Below are 20,592 nucleotides of genomic sequence, written 5' to 3'. Positions count from 1 at the left end.
GTAAGTAGATGTGGCCGGGACTACTTTTTTTCTTTTAGATACTTTGTGTTTATTAATACTTTTTAATCATAGGAAGATAGGGTTCGGAGTAAGAAAAATGTATTTTGACCGAAGCTCTAGACAAAATAAAATATTAGATGAGATATTTTCTAAGGCCGGTTTTCTGAACAATTTTTGGAAATTCACCAACAGATGGGACATTTGAAATGCAAACAATTAGAGCATTAATTCCCAACCAGGGGTTTTGCCACATCTTTTTGCTGTAGTAAACTCCACATCATAAAATGTTATCAAATACTCAAAGGCAAGTTAATTTTAATCACCTTAATTTAAGCCATATAAACTATAAAGCACCCTATAAAGTAGCGAGTAGGGTTATAAAATCAAGTACCTACGGCGTAGTAAGTCCAAAAAGATGGGGAACTGCTGGATTAGTTCTTACACATGAGCGACCGAATAAAATTAAATGCAACAATGAAATATTCCACCACCTCTTTCTATACTATAGCAAAGAAGTATTTTAAGAAATAATATATTTTTGTCTTTATTAGTGGTACAACACAACCAATTTGTCTCAACTTGCTTTAATCATGATTAATCATTCTTTTCCAAAACAATGCTGAAAAGGAGCTCATGGCAGACAGAGGGGCAAACAATCTCAATCAGGAGTGAACACCAGTGAGAAGACAGAGCTCCTAAGTCCCTGGCTTCAGCTACGGTGACTCTCTAATGTCACAGCGTCACGTTTTCTTACGCAGAGAATACATTTGACTCTACTGCGAAGAGTCAAAGCTTTGCCTTACAACACGCTACTTTGCAGCAAAATGAGCAGTCACAAGGCTTACTGGGTAGTATATCCAACACACTCCATGCCGAATGTTATCTTTATACTGTCCCTTGAAGATCAGTCTCCTGTCTGGGTCGTATTCCTGGGCCGGACCATTGAGCTCTCCGTCCACGTAGGTGCCCTGGAGAACTCCGCCGTCCTCATAGGTGTACACTCCCTGGCCCTGCAGGGCATCATCCACGTAATACCCCTCCAGGGTGCTGTGAGAGAAAGGAGAACAAAAGGCATCATGAGGCCATGACTCAACTCTCCCAGAAGAAAGGATCACATCCGAGAACCAGTGACCTGTACTCAGCACATCCTCCCGCATTCTGCAAACTGCTAGGAAAAATACTGCCGAGGGTTAGGAACACAGAGGGAGACGTCATTCCTAATCTCCTGGTTCTCTTAACCCTTTTTCTCTGCTGGAGGAACCAAACCAGAAAGAAGCCACAGGTGGAAACAGAACAAGCCTCATCTGAGTGTGTTTCCAAGACTGGGTGTCGACCACCACCTGGCGACAGAGATCCTGGGGTCGCCCTTTCCACACACAAGTCACTCAGGCCTCACTTCCCTCAAGAGTGCAGACTCAGGGTCTTTCAGTTGGCTCGTATATAGTGGTCTCTAATGATACAAGTGTGGTTTAGAATGGGTCAATGTCTACATATTTGTTTTAAATCATTAATGTATTATTTGTTGGCGACAGCCATAATTGGTATCCAATCAAAAGAATCCCCTTCCATTTCTTTGGAAGATATACCAAAATTTATTAAAGAGAGAGAGAGAGAGAGAGGGCACATACATGATCATGGAAAATGGGGCAAGTGAGGAGAACCGCAGGCTAAACCTGCTAACGCCATTAGCAGCCTGATAACGTGTGAGACCCACGGCCCTGGAACAGAAGAATGCTCAGAGGGTGCTCATGGTGATTTCACAAGTGCCTCTCTGTCTCTCCTCAAAAAACACTTTCAGAATTTCAATAACATTTTCAGTGTTAGCTTCTCATGGCCTACCAGAAGCTCCCTTTATGGACTGAAATTTGGAATAAGGGGGGAAGACCAACTCAAATTATTTTTTTGAATGTAAAATGTGAGCTGTTTCGCAACAAAGACAGTTTGATTGTTTTAACATGTGCAGATAGCATTCATTCATTAATTCAATGAACAAACATTTATAAGGTGCTTTCTAAGTAGCAAGCATCGTGTGAGGTTCTGGGGAGCCCAGGGGACTGTGTACCAGTCACAGGAGGGGTGCAAAGGGGCCATGGGACTGAGGTGGCTGCACCTGACTGTGCCTGGCAGTCTTGTCTTGTTTTAATAAATGACAGAATGATCTGTAATTATTAAACAAAAAGTACAGTCCAAATAACGATAGCCTCTGATTACATTGTAATTACACTATTTGTAGTCTCCCAAGGAGATAAATAGTTCTCTTTCAGTTTTGTTTGTACTATGAATGACAAATAGGTTTATTTTAAAGTGCACTTTAGCAGAATCCTTGCATAAATCATCAAAATTCTAAATCGGCTAGGTTGGAATTAATGAGATTTGACTGTCATTAGACTCCCACAATTAAAAAAAAAAACCTTGCTGAAGGATAACTAATTAACTGACATAATGATGCAATAAATATTGCAAACAACTATTTCATCCTCTGTCTTCATTTTTAGAATTGCCGGAGTAAACACTGGATACCCAGTTACCTTTGAATTTTAGATAAACAACAAATACATTGCTAGGATACATGTGTCTCAAGTATTGAATAGGGCGTGGTGACACTAAAATATGTTTTGTTGATTATCTGAAATGCCATTTTCACTGGGTGCCCTGGATTCTTATTGGCTAACCCTGGCAACCAGATCGACTGGATTCTTAGCAGCATTCAAAACTGAATTACATGTTGGGTAGAATTACCCCCTAACCAGTCTGCCAATATTTCCCAGGTTTACAATCCACTCTACAAGGCACAAATCAGTTAAATAATAATATGGACCTAGACAGAGTCCCCCCCCAACCATATCCAGTAGCTTGTCCCTTGCAATGAAGCCTATCCTTATTAGCATCATAAGACCCATCATAATAAACTGCTATTTCCTCTTAGCCCAGCTGACATAATAAGATATCCACATGCAAATTCCCGAGGCATCAGAGAGGAAAACTAAACTGCATTATTTTCAGCACCTGCCTGAGGAAACAGCTTCACTTCCTCGGCGAACATTTATGGTGGCGCGGACGGCATCTGAAGACAAAGGGGGCATGTTTCCAGGCTGGGGACTCCACAGCAATAAAGAAGATACGGCTTTGAAATCCTCCATCGTGCAGGAAATAAAATAAAAGCTTCTCAGCCTGGTATTAAAGGCACTAACCTTTCTGTCCAACTCTTTCCTCCTCTAGAGGAGGTTGGCAAGCCACGGCCTGCTGCCTGTTTTCGTAAATACAGTTTTATTGGAACACAGCCAAGCACATTCCTTCCCAGATCCTCTCTGGCTGAATAGTTGCAACAGAGACTGTATGTGGCCTGAGAAGCCTAAGACATTTGCTGTCTCACCCCGTACAGGGCCGGCTTGGTGCCGCCTGCTGTGGGACCCTCTGCTCATGCTGGTTCACGTACTGGCTCCAGGCACACAGCTATGTAGCTCAGCTTCCAAACTGGGTTTTCCTGGCTACTTCCCATAAAACATATGTGGCTAAACTTTTATTTATTTATTTTTAATCCTCACCTGAGGACATTTTTCCATTTTTTGTTCAGATAGAGTGGGAGGGAGAGAGAGGAAAAGAGAAACATCGACGTGAAAGGGACACATCGAGTGGCTGCCACCCGTACAACCCAACCAGGGCCGGGGACAAACTGCAACCGAGGCACGTGCCCTTAGCGGGAACCGAACCCGGGTCTCTCTGGACTGCAGGCTGTCGCTCTAACTGCTGAGCCAAACTGGCCAGGGCTGTGGCTAAACTTTTAAAATCCCTGAGGACACAGGGAAAAAAATCTGTGGGTCACATTCCCTTTTACCTAGACAGACACATTTGTATTTATTCAAATATTACTGCATTCATTTTAAAATTCTCTTTAATATCTGAATATACAAAAGTGGTCTTAGGACACTTGACAGCTTTGGCTTTTCCTTTATAGCTCTGGGGTCTAGATGGTTTTTCTGAAGCATAAACTCTATTCTTTACCCCCATGAGGTTCCTTCCCTTCCCAGGCAGTATAGCAATATAAGAACCAAGAGGGAAATTTAAAGCGAATCACAATTCTACTTTGAATTCCCATCTATAACCCAATTAAATTGCGATTCTTCTTAGAAACATTGTTTTAGGAATTATTTTGTACGACAATATATATGACCTCTTTAAATACTGAAGGCTGAGTAAAGAAGAAGGCCAACAAGAAACCCGCAAACCCTACCCCTCTGCCGGGACCACCTCGCCCAGAAACTGCAGCTCCCTCCATGGTGACCGGGGCACCACATACGTCCGTGAACCCATCGTGTGGTCGACGGTGCCAAGCTTTTTACCCTTTAAAAGAAGATCTGGGCCCTGGCCAGTTTGGCTCAGAGGTTAGAGCGTCGACCTGAAGTCCAGAGAGACCTGGGTTCGGTTCCCGCTAAGGGCATGTACCTCAGTTGCAGTTTGTCCCCGGCTCTGGTTGGTCGGGTGGCAGCCACTCAATGTGTCCCTTTCACGTCGATGTTTCTCTCTCTCTCCCTCCCACTCTATCTGAACAAAATATCAAAAAAATGTCCTCGAGTGAGGATAAAAAAATAAATAAATAAACAAATAAAAAAACAAATAAAAAGAAGATCTGTGCGCCTGTAGGATCTGATTCTTATAAAGGCTCAAGATGATAGTGAAATATTCGAGAGAATTTTCGTGAAATTAGTTTTGCTCTCAAAAAACTGTAAGAAAACTCTGCTAGTCATTGTTATAAACTAATACTAATAATAGTAACAACACTAATGATAAAATATGATAATAATCTTAGCATTATGCTACGTGAAACAAATCAGACAAAGAAAGACAAGTACTGTATGTCTTCACTTACATGTGGAATCTAAAAATGCCCAACTCACAGAAACAGAGAGAGAACAGTGGTTGCCAGGGGCTGCAGGATGGGAAATGGGGGGCAGTTGGTCAAAGGGTACACGCTTCCAGATGTGGGTAAGTTCGGGGATCTAATGGACAGCGTGGTGATTATAAATCACAAGACTGAATCAAATACTTGAAACTTGTCAAGGGAATAGATCTTAAATGTTATCACCACACACACAGAAATGGTAATTATGTGAAGGGATGGAGGTGTAAACTAACCCTGTTGTAACCATCTCTCAACACATGCGTGTATCAAATCATCGCACTATACGCCTTAAACGTACACATGTTATGTCAATGATATCTCCATCAAGCTGGGGGAAATGCAGATACACAGTAATAGAAGGAAAAAATCCATGTTTTCCTGTGAGCGTCTGCTAGGTGCCCTCCAGTCTACAAGGTCCTGAGAGGCCTTCTCTCCAGTCTTCACAACTCAGGGCAGTGGGTGTAACATCTTATGAGGAAGAGGCCACCTGGCTGGATCAGGGCTCCTCTGAGTTGTTCCTCAGGGAAACCTTCCACCAAGCTACCAAGTTGTCCCAGCTCCTATAGGAGAGTCGCTGAATTCACCCCAGGACTCCTTTGAGGCTCGCCTAATGACAGCTGCTGAGTGATCACAAGTAAAGGTAAGCATGGGAGAAAGGCCGTTGGGATCAGAGGTACTTCTTTGCTTCTGACCGGAGGAGGGTAGTAGGTGTAAAGAGAAGAGGGGTGTCTGCACTGGAACTCACTGGGTTTGAATCTTGGCTCCAACCCTTATGAACAGGGACCTTGGGCAAGTTAGCTAACCACTCTGTGCCTTGGTTTCCTCATATGTAAAATCGGATTATAAGACCGACTTCACACTGTTATGACGGCAGGTGAACAAGGGACAGGTATTCAAAGTTACCCATTCTTTTCCACTCCCTTTCTTCTTGTGTGTCACAAAAATGTTTGCCTTAATCAGAACTGTTTATTAGAATACAGATGAATATGTTTGTCAAGTCTGGTGCCAACAAAAGTTGGATGACTGTCAGGAACAGAGAAGGACTTTTTTTGTGCCTTGTGTGGGAGGTTGGAATACATGACTTTAGAAGTTCATCCCAACTCCAATGTCTCTGAAATGTGACCAAGCACTTTCTCAAAAGCAAACACAAGAAATCCTGCATGGACCTGTCACCTGGAACCTTTCTCGGTGGCTCATCAGATGGGCAGCCTCACTCAGGTTACCTGGCCAATGATAAACTCCAAGGAGCCCACTTAGCTGGACACATTCATGTAGCAAATCAACTTTAGGACATGACAGAAGCATGGGACAGTGAAGTCACAGAGCAATAAATAATACTTGGAAATCTAATTGGCAAGTAAGGAGAAGCAACAGTAACATAAAAAACTAAAACGAAATGAAATAACTCATTTCTACCTTATAATCAGGCTAAAAAAACACAAGATTCTCAAATATTACACAAGCCAAAGCCTATCAGCATTGAATTACCCCTTCCTTGTTACCATTCTAGGATTTTGAGAAGTCCTGCTAAATTGTCTTGACATCCATAATCTCAGATGAAATAAGAACAATTATGAGAAAAAAAATACATTATAATAAACACCCAGAATTGAGGATTAGTATGAAAATTAGAAATGTGTCTATCAAAGTATTTTGCAGAGTAAACATTCTCATAACGCCCCACTGTGGTCCCACCCAGAGCCAGGCCAGCAAAGCCCGAGCTCCCTGCCTCCTCAAGGTGTAGACATCTTTATCTAGGATCCGAGCAGATGTTAAGAAGTCCCAATAACCTAATCTTAGTACAATTTTCTTCTTTCCTTTAAAAAGAGGGGAAAATGGAAAACAATAGCTGCCTGAAAAGACAATTTTCCAGTGAAGGTCCATCTTCACATTCACTTCGCATCTGCAGGATAATCTGGAAAGGATGCGCGGTCTGTCTCCAGGTTTCCGACTGCACAGCCTGTTGTAATGACACCTCTTGTGGTCTGCGTTTTGTCATGTAATGAAGGAAAGACTAGCTGTTCGTTAAGGTCTCAGAACTAGCAAACGGTCTGAAGCTGAGACAGCAGTAAAAAGGTAAACAATGTAAATTTTGACTCTTGAAACCTTTAGAGATTTAGAAGTAGTGATTTCCTTATTTTACCTTGAATATACTTAAGGCGCTTAAATTTTTTGCCAATAGTGGTGACCTCTGTGACATGGGAGTGAGGGTTAATAAAGGAGGACTATATTAATTTTTTGTATTTCTGTCTCTTGAAGTTTTTTTTTCCTACCAGGCATGTGCCACATATGTAATTTAAAAATAAACTAAAATCTGCTTTTGTCTAGGAACTTGGTGAAAAGATGTAACAGGCCATTTTCCTGGTGATCTGAGTATTTAAAATCCTTATTTAGGTTTATCATGATCTGTATTAAGGGAAAATTTGATTCTGAAAGTTTCTTGATAGAAATTCACATTTATATAAAACCTCATAAATCACACACCCAGTTAATGGCATAGATTATGATGATGGTTTCATGGACCTATGTTTAACTCCAGACTCATCAAGGTGTACACATTAAATACGCACAGCTTTCTGCATGTGAATCATACCTCAATACACTGGTTTTAAAAAATGACACACCTGAGTTCAGGTTTTATGTAAGATTACATACAATGTTTCCATCTGAATCTGTCTACACTTGGTGATTTTGCACACACAGGTCCCTGTGATTGCAAACAAACCCTTTGATGGGAACATTAGCTGGCACTACAGGTTTGGACAACTTTTTAAAACTCTAATAGAAACTCTTTGTTTCCTCACTTGCTATTTCAATATCTTGATTTCAGCCTCTGTTAGGGAATTTTTCCCCGACCAAAGCCTCCTGACTGGCAGTAAATAAAGGTGCAGGGCTTCCAACTTATTTTACCTAACACACCAGACCCTAAAAATTAGGAGTGGCAATTGGGAGGAAAACTAACAGACAAATGTAAAGAAAGGAGCTGCTTCCTGTGGGAACGGACTTTGTGCCCAACTCCTGCGCTCTCCCTAGAAAGACCCAACAGATCCCATGGCCTTTTTCTAGTCTTAAGACCATCTCACCAACTTTCACAGTGAATGCTTTTAGTGTCACTGAACAGGATCGGTATTGGGTTTAAGAAAGAGGGTGATGAGAACCTGTCACCACACTGCTTCATCACCCGGCATTCGTCCCCATCTGTGTGAAGAAAGCTAACAAAGATAAGCTCCCGAGGTCCTTGCTAACACCGTCATTCTTTGAGTCTACTCTACGCGCTCAGTGTCTTACCAGGGTTTGAGTGGTAGGGATGAAAAGTCATGAACTGGTGTCTCAAAAAAAAAAAGGTCGTGAATTTATAGCTAGTTATTGGCCTAGCGCTTCAGCTCGGTCTTGTCACGACGCAGGTGCCAATCGCTGCATTTGTACAACACACTGGGCGGCGGGATGAAGCTGTTTGGAGCCAGAAGTGACTGGCCCGAGAGAGGAAGGAGGTGCTGGTGGAGTCTCGGGCGCCACTCGGCGCCCCAGGACAGAGGGACCAGTACTTTGGAGCTAACGTGTAGCTCACTCCTGACACCCTGGTTTAGCAGCTCGTCTGGTCCCTCGGATCTGTGTGTCAGGTCTGTGAAACAATCTAGTGACAACACTAGTAACCAACCAAACTGCTGGACTGTTTTCCTAGAGTCAATCAGTTGCTCTGATCGTCAAACTGCTCCATTTGAAGCGTGAATGAGCGTGTGCGTGTGTTCTGGGTGAATTCTACTCGCTTCCAGCTCTCGTGTCATTCAGCAAGAATTTTTTTTAAGCATTAAGTTAAGGGAAAGTGCTTTGAAGCCCAGAAGAGGAAACAGACAAGATTCTGCCCCCAAGGAAACCTCTGTCTGTAGGGGAAACAAGACATTTATATACATTGCATTTGCTTAATGAATCAAAACATAATTGCAGCATGAGGTATTTCCGGAAGGGAGGGTGAACACACTGCTATGAGAATAAGAAAAGGAGGAAGTAGGAAATGTTGCTCTCCGGACAGGTGAAGGGATCCCGGGAGAAGGAAGCACGGATATCAAATCCTGACAGAGCCGTCCGAGGGGCTCAGGAGCCCACTGGGTATTCCAAGCAGGCGAAAGAAAGGCAGCAAGGTAGCTGACCATTTCAAATGTGAAGTTTGTAAGCAAAGCTCTGCTAAAAACAAAAAGGCAGGGTGTGAAATTGGGGGCAATGGGAAAGAGTAGGTTGGAATGAATGACTGAAATGAAATTTTACAAAAGCTCTATGATGTTTTTTTTTTAATCCTCACCTGAGGACATTTTTCGATTTTTTTGTTCAGATAGAGTGGGAGGGAAAGAAAGGAAGAGAGAGAAAAACATCGATGTGAAAGGGACACATCGAGTGGCTGCCACCCGCACGACCCAACAAGGACTGGGGACAAACTGCAACCGAGATACATGCCCTTAGTGGGAACCGAACCCGGGTCTCTCAGGACCGCAGGCCGACACTCTAACCGCTAAGCCAAACCGGCCAGGGCCTATGATGGGTGTTTATTGTTTTCCTCACCCCTCCTCATATCAGATCGCTGACAGCCAGTCCCTGTGCTCACCCTGTCCGCTTAGACATGCCCTTTCCCAGAGGAAGGCCACAGTTTAGGAAGCTCAGGTTATTCCCAGGGTTGCGCTGGGGAACCGGGCTGTGCCCCATGGACTCCTGGAATGAGTTAGCTAAACCCATTTCGGTGTCACCAACCAAGTGGTCTGGGCCCTTCTGTGGCGTTCATTCCTCCAAGTGCTTGGGAAAGCCCACGGGCACCCTTTGTTTCTAAAGCTGACAAGGTTTAAAGGTCAGCATTGGAAAGCTGAGCCCCGGCAACCCCGTCCAGCCTGGAAAGAGGCAAGTCCTACCATCACTGCAGCCCCACAAGGGGGTAGCAGCTGCTGCCCCTCAGCGTCCTCACACAGGTGAAAGCAAAGCAAAGCGAACCACTGCTGTGGAATGCTTTAACTGGGGGCAGGACACGGGAAGTACTGGTGTGACCTCAGCACCCAGCACCGCGCGTACTGACCGGGTATCCCGACACGAGCATTTACAGCACCGGGGCGGGAGCCGCACTCCTCCTGTCTACGTCCACGTCTACCTGGACCGGGATGACGTGGCTTCGCAGAACTTTGCTAAATATTTCCCTAACCGATCCCATGAGAAGAGGAAAGATGCTGAGAAACTGATGAAGCTGCTGGGTCTTCCTTCAGGATAATAAGAGACCAGAGACCAGAGGGGCTGACGGCATGGGCTGTGCAGCGCACTTGGAGTAGGCGTGTCGGTCACTGCTGGAACTGCGCCACTGGCCCCTGACACAACGACCCCACTGTGTGACTTCCGTGAGACTCCTTACCCCAGTGAGCAGGTGGAATCCATCAGAGAATGGCTGGCCACCTAAGCAACTAGTGCAAAGTGGGGGGCCCACGAACCTGGCACTGCAGAGCATCCCTTTGCCAAGCATGTCCAGGAGGCCATGATGACAGTAGAGTCGTAGGCTGGCTTCTCCATAACCACAGGGGTGACTTCTAGGTCCCCAGAGCAGTGCATGCATGTGTGTTGGGCTCATTTGATCTTGTCTATAAGTTGTACCAAAACGCTACCTAAGTTCTCTCATTTGTCTCATTCCTTCAAATAAAGTAATTTGGTACCCTCCCCCAAACAAAATAAAACAAAACTGGGAGTGCTACCTGCCGTCAAAGAAGAAGAATTTCCCGCGTCCATTCTTCTCTCCGTGAACAAAGTTCCCCTCAAATCTGTCCGTGGAGGAGTAGGTGACCGTGCAGAACCCGTGCGGCAATCCATCGTCATCCAGGTGCCCTGGAGAAAGGGAATCACAAGGCAAACCTTAACATCTCCCACGTCCCCCACCGATGTGTGGGAGCACAGGAGCTGTCACCGCGCCCTGGAGCAGCCAAAGGGGCCCTTCCCTGCTCAGGGCGAGACAGAGAGCAAAGCCTTTGCACCTTGCCCGCATGCGCAGTATAAACCTGACCATCAGTGGACGGGCCCATAATGGAGGGACTTAGACACATTTCAGATATGAACGGAAAATAAGCTTGCATTTTATCAGGGACTGAGAGTTCTCATCAACAACAGCATCTGCAGCGCTGCTCAGTTTACCAAGTACTTCCCAGCAGGTACTTCTCCACTGATGCTTAATGGAAATGTGCTCGAGGATCCCCATTTTATCGTCTGTCGCCTTGTACACTGTCCTTGCAATGAGTCATCTAATTCTAGAACTAGTGTACAATATGATTTTATATGTCATTATATAGTATGGTGTGGAGGACTGCTAGCCAGGGGACTTCCGAAAACCCCACTGCTATTTGTTCCATTCAAACAAGGGACATGGCCATGCATCTCAACCTGCTGGAACAGTCACACACCACGTGTGCCAACATACGAACTCAGAGTCCTTCTGAGCTTGAACTTCAGCTTAACCTTGAACTTACTGCTTTACTTTACAAAATCTTCCAGCTTTGAATGTTAGTAATGACCTTGTCATATCCCCTCTACCACTGTGTTCAAGGGCTTGTGCTTTAAATGTAGCTAGAATTGGCCACATGGCCATTTAAGCAGTAATTTTGAACATCTGCAGCAGTTATGATACTGTGATCTTTAAATTGCTTTTCTGCCTGGGTCACAGACTGGTATATTCTAACACTTATATCTGCAGGCAAAGTTTAGGGTTTTATGATCATCTACATATTTCACAGAACCCAGGAGTCCCCTCCCTGGTGTCTCCCCAATCACTCTGATGAGCTGATTTTGTAGAGGTGGGGGAAAATGGAGGCAGTAGTTAATCTAGTGGCTTTTTTTGTGGGCGAATGACCTGGGTCATGAATGAAAAGTTACAAAAGCATTAAAAACTGTGGGCAGTGCAGGGACATTAAACACTTAAGTGTGGCTTCCAGATGGCACAGACATAAAAGAAAACACAAACCCTATCACCACAATGAACACTTTAGTCTCCTAAAATGATTTCTTCTAAAGTGATAAAAGAATATCATCCTTTGGAAGAGATGGTAAGTAAACACTTATAAAGAACAAAAAGCCTTTGATTTTTATTGTATTCTTAAGAAGGCATAAAATAACAACGAACAAATATACTGTTTTATTTCTATATCTGACTCTGTATAGAATGAGTTACCTAGAATAGATGGAAATAAAACATGGCTACTTAAATAAATCACAATTGATATAGTACATTTCCACTCAACACATTTTTTTTTTTTCTACCAAGAGCCAGAAAATTAATGGTCAGGAGGGAAATAAGCCATAGTCGTTTTCTTCTTGTTCAAAACCCAACTGTATGTGACATAATTCAGTGACATTTGAGTCATGTGAAATAATGTGGACAATTATCTTCTAAATATCTACTGATGACATTTCTCTCATTAAAATAAATTAAATCTACTTTTTTATTTTCATTAAAAATAACACCACTCAGTGTATAGCTAAACACTTTCTTTTATAAAGTGTTGTTGGGATCAAATTTAATTTAGCTATTCACATACCTATGAATTCAGCACTTTACTTCTGATTTAGGCATAAATATCAGAATAATCAGTTTAGCTTTGTATTGGAATACTTACTAATTTGTTGAAAATGCTTTCCCCATAGAAAACAGTTCACATATTTCAGATGTTCAAAAGTTAATGTTTGATAAAATGTTATTCTACTTCAGATCAAGAGAAATGGTATAATAACCATGAACACTAAGGGGAGCGGGGGAAGCCAATGTAGATTCATTTCCAGCTTCCCTCAGTCACAATAGTCCTGTCCTATTTCTGAATACAACACCGCAGACGCACCGTCAGCAATGGAGTTTAGCTATTCGAGAAAATGGACAGTGTCATATAACACACTAACAGCCCTTGAGGGTCAACAGATCCCAGTGAAATGAAAGCAAAAATAAGCCTCACTCCATGAGGGCTCCTGGTTTCAACACCTCTCTCGACAGGTCAGTGGAGAGGGGTGCCACCACCTTCCTAGTCTCTAGGAGAGAGGAACGCAGAGGAGCTGCTGAACGAAGGTGGTTTCTCTGGGGACCTCGTGTATTTAGAAGGAGGTGCTTGGACACCTGGCACTTCCCGGCCATTTTAAAGGTGTTAGGTTGCTTGTTGTGAGAAAGTTCCGAACTCTCCCTCTGTCAGGCCCTTGCAGGACCCCTTGTTGGCCTGTTTGTTGTTTTCCAAAAGAAGGAGATTGGATCAATGAACAGGAGCTGGATGCCGTTTAAGATTTCCACCTTGGCCCTGGCCGGTTTGGCTCAGCGGTTGGAGCGTCGGCCTGCGGTACAGAGAGACCCGGGTTTGGTTCCCGCTAAGGGCACGTACCTCGGTTGCAGTTTGTCCCCGGCCCTGGTTGGTTGTGTGGGTGGCAGCCACTCGATGTGTCCCTACACACTGATGTTTCTCTCTCTCTCTCTCTTCCTCTCTCTCCCTCCTGCTCTATCTGAACAAAAAATGGAAAAATGTCCTCGGGTGAGGATAAAAAAAAAAAAAAAGATTTCCACCTTGGCCCTGGACTGTGTTGCCCAGTGGTTAGAGTGTCAGGGTGTGTGTGGGACACAACCAATCGATGTGTCTCTCTCACATGGATGTCTATCCTCCCCTTCCACTCTCTCTAAAAAAAAAAAAAATCAATGGAAAAAATATCCTTAGGTGAAGATTAATAACAACAAAAAAAGACTTCCACCCTGAATGTTTAACAGCCTGGAGTCCTAGTTGCAGAACCTAGAATATAAAACAGCAGCCCAACTCAAACAGTAACAAGGAAGAGACTTTCTAAAGAAAGAAATGTAGGGAGGAGAAGAGACTCGGTTGCTGTGCCCTCACCTCTACTTTTCAAAGCCAATGCTAAGAAGCCTCTGGCACAAGTCTTGTTCAAGTGCCACCTGGACAGTAGATCATGTCATATTTGTCAGTGACAGTCAATCTAATGGACAGGAAAACTGATACACAGAGAAGGAAAAAGATTGTGTACATTACTCTGTGTCTGGCTTTGGGTTGCGTGCTGTCCTGTCATCTAAACTGAACCTCACGACAGTCTTCCAAGTGCCAGTCGTATAGATGGGGAAGCCAATGCCCGGTGACTTGCAAAGAGAGCACAGCGCTGCTCTGAATGTGCTACAGCATGCTGGAAGCCCCTTCCCACCTAAGGGGAACTCACAGAAGACCCTTGCTCCCCTGCTGCTGGTGGAAGCAGGTACCTCGAAAACAGGTAGGTGTGTCCTGGCCCCAGATACAGAAACGGAAGAGCCTTTGTAGAGAAGGTAGTTCTCACAGAGCCACCAGGACCTGCAACAGCATATACTGGTTGCAAATTCCTATCCCTTCCAGTGTCACCTGATGCACAGAGAAACACTAGCCCTCCTTGCTCTGGGCGAGGTCAATTTGTGAAATGCGCCAAGTCAGCCAACAGCCTTCCAGGCCAGTTCCCACTAAACAGGCTGAACACCAGGCCGAACAACAAGGCAGATTCACTGGAGTGACGGCTCCGTGTTGATAATGCTGTCCCAGTCCTGTGCGGTCTATCTGCAGTATGATTTCAAATATTTATGGAAGTTAGAGAAAGAAAAAATGTCTCCATCTGACAGTCTACTTTTGCACTTTGTTCTAAGGACAACTCTCTATTGAATGGATAGAAAGGGGAATGTTTCCCTTCGAGATACCTCTGAGCTTTCCCCTTAACCTGATGAGAGCCAGGCCTGCCTGTATTCTGTGCAGTGATGGTACCTCTGGGCAAGGCAGGCTCCCTCCGCATCAGACACCAGGCGGCTTCCTGCCTCAGGCTCACAGGAGATCTGAGAATGGCGTGTGTGTGTGTGTGTGTGTGTGTGTGTGTGTGTGTGTGTGTGTGTGTGTATGTTTCCCTAAGAACAAGAGACTCTTACATGCTGCACTGGTGGTTTTGTAGACTAGAACTGCTGGTGCAAAAAATAAAATAAAATACAAGGCAAGCTTATTCTGCTCAGTGCAAAGAACATGCCCTCATGCTGATGTATGTACACTGTTGTCACAAACATAATTTGATTTTTGAGAGTAATTCTTGACCAGAGCTCCACTGTTAGTTGTGAGGGTCATAATTTTAAGGGAGAGGGCTGGTACATGGAGCCCACATTTTTCTTAAGCACACAGCATGAGCAGGCTTATGAGAGACAGGTAGGATGGGATGTCAGAGGAACAGTTAAAAATATCCTTGAGCCCTGGCCGGTTTAGCTCAGCGGTTAGAGCGTCGACCTGCGGTCCAGAGAGTCCCGGGTTCGGTTTCCGCTAAGGGCCCGTACCTCGGTTGCAGTTTATCCCCGGCCCTGGTTGGTCGTGCGGGTGGCAGCCACTCGATGTGTCCTTTTCACGTCGATGTTTCTCTCTCTCTCTCTTCCTCTCTCTCCCTTCCACTCTATCTGAACAAAAAATGGAAAAATGTCCTCGGGTGAGGATAAAAAAATAATAATAATAAAAAAAAATATTCTTGAGCCCAGCCAGTGTGACTCAGTGGTTGAGCATCAACCCATGCACCAAGAGGTCGCTAGTTTGATTCCCGGTCAGGGCACATGCCCAGGTTGTGGGCCAAACCCCTAGTGGGGGCATGCAGGAGGCGGCTGATCGATGTTCTCTCTCATTGATGTTTCTCTCTCTCTCTCCCTCTCTCTTCCTCTTTCTCAGAAATCAATAAAGGAAAAAAAATTTTTTTTAAATATATTCTTGATATTTTGAGGGGCTGGGGTAGTGCAGCACTGAGATGCTTGTTTTCATCCCCGCTCCTTAGTTCTGGGGATTCTGCTCTCCCCTTTTCTTCTGCTGTATGTTTCCAGGCCTTCCCGTTTCTTCTGCCCTCACCAGTGCACACTGGGACTACTGCAAGGAGCCTTTTCATTCCCGGAGCGGGGCTCTGGTCCTGGCACTCCCAGCTCGAGAGAGCCCCACGGCTCCCGTGGCTTCCAGCACAGTCCACGTCCTTAGCCTGAGACACCGCTGCTGTGTTCTGTCTTACTCTCCACTCCTCTCCTGGGCCCTGTGTTTAGCAGAACCAGTGTCTCGTCTCTGAATGTGCCTGCATAACTCCACCCCTCTGTGTCTTTCCTAACGAAGTCCCCACTCAGCTGGACTCGACTCCACACCACCTCTTCTGGGAACCCTTTCCCTAGCTCCTCGCCCGAGCTGCAAGTAACTTTTACTTCCTCGCAGCCACAGCAATTCATCTGTTCGGATATATTTATTTGAGAGTATATTAGGAACCACATTGTATTCATCTTTTTATCTGTGGGTGGACAAGACATAGATATATGGGTAATAATAAATATTTCTGTTTCCAAAGCTCAACCTCACTTCCCACTGAACCAGAGTCTCAGAGAGTTTTTAAAAATCCACAGCAGGCGCCCGGGGGGAGGTCTCAGGCCTCAGAGGCCCAGGGCTGCCCGCCCGCAGGAGCACAGCCAGTCTGCGGTACAGCCTCGCCCCCCAGCTCCCCTCAGGGATTCACCCCTCGGAGCGCAGAACTTCACCAGGGCCACAGTTCCACTGTGACAGAGAACCGAAACGTATATGATGTGACAAAAGACAGTTCAAGTCCTGAACAGACCAATTTGTTCCCCAGAATACATTTCTTAGGAGGAAGAAAAAGGATGTCTGTTGCAAAGGCTGTAAGTTAAATTCTCTTTTCCCAGATACATTTTTCCCCCTGAATGTCACTCAGCCCCATCAGAACCAACCCTAAAGAGTTACCACTGATAGTGATACTGACATAATATTTAACTGTTGCTTCCAAGCTCAGTTCCCAAGTATTGTATATATTTGATGACTCATCAAAAGTCAAAAATAAGCCCCAGCCGGTTTGGCTCGGTGGTTGGAGCATTAGCCTGCGGAACAGAGAGTCCCAGGTTCAGTTCCCGCTAGGGGCACGTACCAAAAAGAAAAAAAAAAAGTCAAAAATAAGAAAAAAATAGAGAGATAATTGGGTACAGTGGAGAGAGATTCCAAGCCTGTCTCCCACCCCACTGAGTGTACTTAGATTCGTTCTTAACTTCTCTATGCCTCAGTTTCCTCCTCTGTAAAATCTGGTTAACATTAGTACCCGCCTCGTAAAACTGAATGGATAATGTATGTGAAACATTCAGCACAGAACCTGCACAGAATAAGAACTAAACAATTATAGCAATAACAATTAATATAATTATAATTATAGCTAAGAACAGTGAAACTACTGAACACAGAAGCTTTGTTTATGGAGAAAGGTAAGTTGGTTGGTACTTGAACACCAAGATATTCAGACTAGCTTTATACCAGTCCCCCTGCATGTGCTAGATGTTACGTGAAGACTATTACAGCCAGCACTAAAAAGGCGAAGAATGGCTGGAGAAAAGCCCACTGGTGCCGTTTTCTACATGTACACTCGAGTTCTCTAGATGCTGTGTGAGTCTGACCCGCAGCTGTCTCTAAGGACTTCTATGTTATTCTGTTTACTGTTAGGTACAACTGAGTAATCTCCAAACATTCAAGGCTGAAGCCTAAATTGTCCCAGCCTAGGTATATACATATGAAAGTTTCAGGTGTACAACATTATTATTCATCTGTACGCACTACAGAGTGATCACCCCCCAAAAGTCTAATTACTATCCATCACCATACAATTGACCCCCTTCACCCCTTTCACCCGCCACCCACCCCCGACCACTAATCTGTTCTCTATATCTATAAGTTTGTTTTTGTTTACCAGCGTAAATAGTGACCCCTACCATTCTCAAGCATATTCTGATTTTGGACAGTAATGTAAATGGTTACCCTATAAAACAGAACTTTCCTTGTTTATATAAAGAACTTCCTCAGTTTGCCCTGGCCGTTTTGGCTCAGCGGTTAGAACGTCAGCCTGTGGTCCAGAGAGACCGGGGTTCAGTTCCGGCTAAGGGCACGTGCCTTGGTTGCGTTTGTCCCTGGCCCTGGTTGGTCATGCGGGTGGCAGCCACTAGATGTGTCCCTTTCACGTCGATGTTTCTGTCTCTCTCTGTTCCTCTCTCTCCCTCCCACTCCACCTGAACAAAAGATGGAAAAATGTCTCGGGTGAGGATTAAAAAAAAAAGAAGAACTTTCTCAGTTTCTACGAATTGGACAAGCTCAAAGACAACATTGATATATTTCTAAAGTTGCTTGTTCACAACTCTGCAAAGAGCCTGGGGACCATGGACTTACATTTCTAGACAGCTTCAAAGGAGAAAGCAGTTTGATCTGGGGAGCACTGCCCATGATCAAGGGTTTGCATTAAAATTTTAAAGTGCAAGTAAAAGTAAACTTTGAAGAATGAGAGCAAGCCCTGACAATTTGAGAAGAGCATTTTTTAGTTTATCTTTCATAACAGAAGGGCACAAGCCAACTTCAATTGTAAGAAGGCTTCCAATGGATGGACTCAATGTCTTTGGGCCTCAATAAGCACCAACATAGGCTTTACTTATCAGAGAGAGGGATCTGTGAGTTCACAACGCTGCAAAATTGAAACAGCAACAGACACACTTTGAAGCTGGTAAAGAAATATGTTTTAATAGTTACATTATAATCGATACCTTTTAGAGAATTCAGAAATATTATTCTACTTAATTTCATCCTAAGACCTCCAGAGCACTGCAAAAGGAGTCAATTATGTTTCATGAAAACATAAAAACAGAGTTCTTCTCCCCGAGCAGCAATAACTATGTATCTTTATGCATTTTGTACGGTTTTGCCACTTTGTTTTTCTTTACTATTTATGAAAACTTGTTTATACAAATGGAATAGAAACCAAATTCAACCCAAAACAAAAAATTATGTACTTAGATGCTTAGTTTTAAATATTCTGGGTTCTAAGTTTTGACAAATAAGTGTATTGCATATGGATTAATTAAAACTATTCAAAAATAAGCATATATATTCTGGAATAATACCACACATTACAAAACATCGGGGCACACTGGTTGGGTAGAACCAAATAAACAGATACGCCAAAGAGTATTTTCCACTATTCACTGTTACAAAATCATAACATCTCATGACACAAACAACGAGACTGTATAACATCCCCACCTCGCTTTTTAGAACTAGCAAAAAAAAAAAAAAGGTGGAGAAACTCGGCAAAACAAAGTGGCGAGAAAAGTCGGAGGAGGGGCGCAAGGAGAGAAGGGGCGGAGAAATACGACACCAAGGCGGTGATATCACCCATAGCCAACTGCGAGGAATTCAGAAAGTTAAGTGTCACCCAGCAATTGCGGTCCGGCTTGCGGCGCGCCTGCACCGCGTGGCGGCGGAGCCCGGCTCGGAAGCAGGAAGGGGGAGGGGGCGGTGTGACTGAGTTCGCTCGGGGACAGTAAGGGGAGGGCCACCCGCTTCCCGGTCGGCGCGCGTTCAAGCCTCGGGTCGGGAGCGTCGTCCTTTGCCTTACAATGATTTCATCTTTTCGGAAGAGCAACCAGCCCGGTCGCGGCTGCCACGTGCCAGGTTCGGCCCCGTGCGCGGCGCCGGGGACCCACCCGGACGCGGTCGCGATCCCCGCGGCTCGCAGCGGCGAGCGGCTGGAAAGGGCTGGCGGCTGGAGAGGGGCTCGGGGTCGCCAAACCGGGAGGGGGCATTGCTCCGCGGAGACCGCGGGTCCCGGAGGGCTGTCCTCTCGCGCACCCCCACCTTCCATCCCCGAAAGGGGGAAGGCCGGGGTGCGGAGCAGGGCTCGCAACTCCAAGGGTAGGATGCGGGCTGTGGCCGGCGGGATGGAGCAGCCGTGCTCTCCCGGGAGCCCCGGCCCGGCAGAACCCGGCTCCCGGCCTGCGCCCCACCGCGCAGTGCGCGCTCCCGGCGGCGTGGCGGCGGTTGTTCGGCCCCTGGCTGAGCCCGGCAGGGGGCCACCCACGTAGGGGACAGTGGCGGCCGTGGGGCCCGGCGCCGCGCGGGTCACCCGCCACTCCTTCCGCGTTCCGAGCCCCGGCGCCTCCTCCCCCGGCCCCAGAGAAATGCTTGTACCTTCCACCGCCTCCTCCACCATCTCGTCGTCGCTATCCATGGCGGCTGGGGACCCTGCCCAGCTCCGGGCCGCGCGGCTGCCTCCCGTCCCTCCGGGTGCTCCGGCGGCTGGGCGAGCGCTGGGGCTGAACCCTGCGAGTTTGGAGGAGGAGGAGGAAGAGGAGGAGCAGTCGGGGCTGGCTCGCACTGCCTCCCCCTACAGCCCTTTCGATTCCTTGGCCTTCAGCTGCTGCTGCCGCAGCCGTCCCTCCCCCCTTCGCCCACTTGCCCCTCGCCTCCGAGGCTCCGGGGTGCCGCCGTGGCCGCCGCCGCCGCAACTTTCTCCTGTAATAACCCCTCTTTGTTAGCGAGCAGCTGATCCGCTGACATCACCCGGCGCCGGTGCGCTCCCTCCCTCGCTGATTGACAGTTCCCTGTCCCTTCCCAGAAGTAAGGCTTCTTAAAACGAAAGGCGCTCCGGGTCCGCGCAGCCTCTGCACCCTGGCCAACCAGCCCCCGGGCCATCGGGGTTGCTCCTTGGCTCGCGGCGTCTCTGTGCGCTCCGAGCGCGCCACATGGTCCTGGGCGTCGAGGGGGTCTCGCGGACACTCGGGACCGCCGGGTACCCGCCCTCGGGGGGCTCCGCACTCCCGACCCCCAGCAGTGCGGGGACACTTGGAAGTTTGCTGGGCTGTGTCTGCC

General features: G+C 46.0%; 1 protein-coding gene across 1 annotated transcript in view; it reads right to left on the bottom strand.

The window, feature by feature from the left end:
* Positions 1-20,220, bottom strand: part of SETD7 (SET domain containing 7, histone lysine methyltransferase) — a 40,532-nt gene extending 20,312 nt beyond the window's left edge. Inside the window, exons 1-3 of the mRNA XM_036241424.1 lie at positions 19,912-20,220; positions 10,618-10,747; positions 846-1,047 (exon numbers count right to left, since the gene is read on the bottom strand). Of these exons, the coding sequence (XP_036097317.1) occupies positions 846-1,047; positions 10,618-10,747; positions 19,912-19,951 (372 nt within the window). The 5' untranslated portion in view covers positions 19,952-20,220. The remainder of the gene's footprint in view (positions 1-845; positions 1,048-10,617; positions 10,748-19,911) is intronic.
* Positions 20,221-20,592: the final 372 nt, after the last annotated feature.

Source organism: Molossus molossus, unplaced genomic scaffold, assembly GCF_014108415.1.
Source record: "Molossus molossus isolate mMolMol1 unplaced genomic scaffold, mMolMol1.p scaffold_m16_p_4, whole genome shotgun sequence".
Lineage (NCBI taxonomy): Eukaryota > Metazoa > Chordata > Mammalia > Chiroptera > Molossidae > Molossus > Molossus molossus.
This window is presented reverse-complemented; position numbering and strand designations above follow the sequence as displayed.